Source organism: Trichinella spiralis, assembly GCF_000181795.1.
Source record: "Trichinella spiralis strain ISS 195 chromosome Unknown Scfld5483, whole genome shotgun sequence".
NCBI lineage: Eukaryota > Metazoa > Nematoda > Enoplea > Trichinellida > Trichinellidae > Trichinella > Trichinella spiralis.
In genome coordinates, this window is record NW_003532422.1 from 1 (window position 1) to 1271 (window position 1271).

At 34.1% G+C, this 1271-nt stretch overlaps 1 protein-coding gene across 1 annotated transcript; it reads left to right on the forward strand.

Moving 5' to 3' along the window:
- Window positions 1–459: 459 nt before the first annotated feature.
- On the forward strand, window positions 460–1088 carry Tsp_13673 (zinc finger protein). Its single transcript, XM_003366742.1, has 2 exons — window positions 460–533; window positions 704–1088. Exons 1-2 carry the CDS (start codon window positions 460–462, stop codon window positions 1086–1088), a joined length of 459 nt encoding a protein of 152 aa, XP_003366790.1.
- Window positions 1089–1271: the final 183 nt, after the last annotated feature.

Here is a 1271-nt window from a genome sequence, read left to right on the forward strand (position 1 = left end):
AATAGTATTCGAATAAATGGGGTCTAAATTTGTCTATTGCTATATATTACATAGGAAATTTGTCCAACGGTCGTCCCAACGGCTGCGATTACTGCTAATTTCTGCACATGAAACATTTTTGATAACGAATCTATTAGATTTCTACTAATCTATCGTTTTTTACAATCAATTGAATTGAATTTTTGATATTATTGCTGTTAAATAATCATTATTTGATGCGAATCAAAACGCAAGCGTTGTAAGTGTTTACTTTGCTAAAAAGCAAACATTTCATGGAATCCATTTACGGTTACCATCTTTTTCATTGTTTAAGCTCATGATTGATACCACATGTGGCTATTTGAATTTACTTTCGCTAAGTAATAACGATGCAGTGGAGATTTGCATAATAACTTTAATGTTGTCGCCCGGGGTGAAAATTCATTACAAATGCTATGAAATTATATAACTTCGCAACTGATGTCAAATTATTGGGCTCATGCAGGGCATTTGTTCGAATCTCTAGAGCAGTGGTTCTTAAAGTGTGGGTCGCGGTATGTTGTTGGTCCAGTTGGTCGTGAGCAGTTATTGGGTGGGTCGCGTAAAATTTTAAAGTATAGGAGTAGTCTCTATTTTTGTTAAGAGAGTTTTACTCATCGAATATTGTTGGGAGAAGAAGTAAGTTGTAAGTAACAATGATTTGAGAATCATTATTTCTGTCCAGCTTCTCACAGCACGCAGATGTTGTCTGTACCGGCATATCCACAAAAGGAGATGAAGAATTAATCGATTTGTCTGAAGATTCTTCGTTTAAAGTCAGTTTTGATCGTAAAACATTGACACAGTTTTGGCTATCAGTTTTAAACACGTATCCAACTCCTTCCACCGCTGCATTAAAAGTGCTGCATCCTTTTACTACTTTCTACTTGTGCGAAATTGGATTTTCAGCAATGAATAAAATTAAAAGCAAATTTCGAAGTAAGCTGCAATTATCCAACATCTTGCGACTACAACCAGAACGTTTTAGTGCGGACGTCGAAGAAGTGATCACTCAAAACAGAAAACAAGCCCACTGTTCGCATACACCTCATTATGCATTTGACAAATAAACTTATAAATTTCAATTACGCTTGTTCATTAAAAAATTTCAAGTATTAAACTAATATTTTTTTTATTTAACCCCTCTTGTCTTTTAGGCTTAAGCTATTCTATCGCATGATTGAGATACCAATTATTTTTAATGAAAAAACGGTACTATTTTATTCTTCGTCAGACTGTCATGTATAATAATA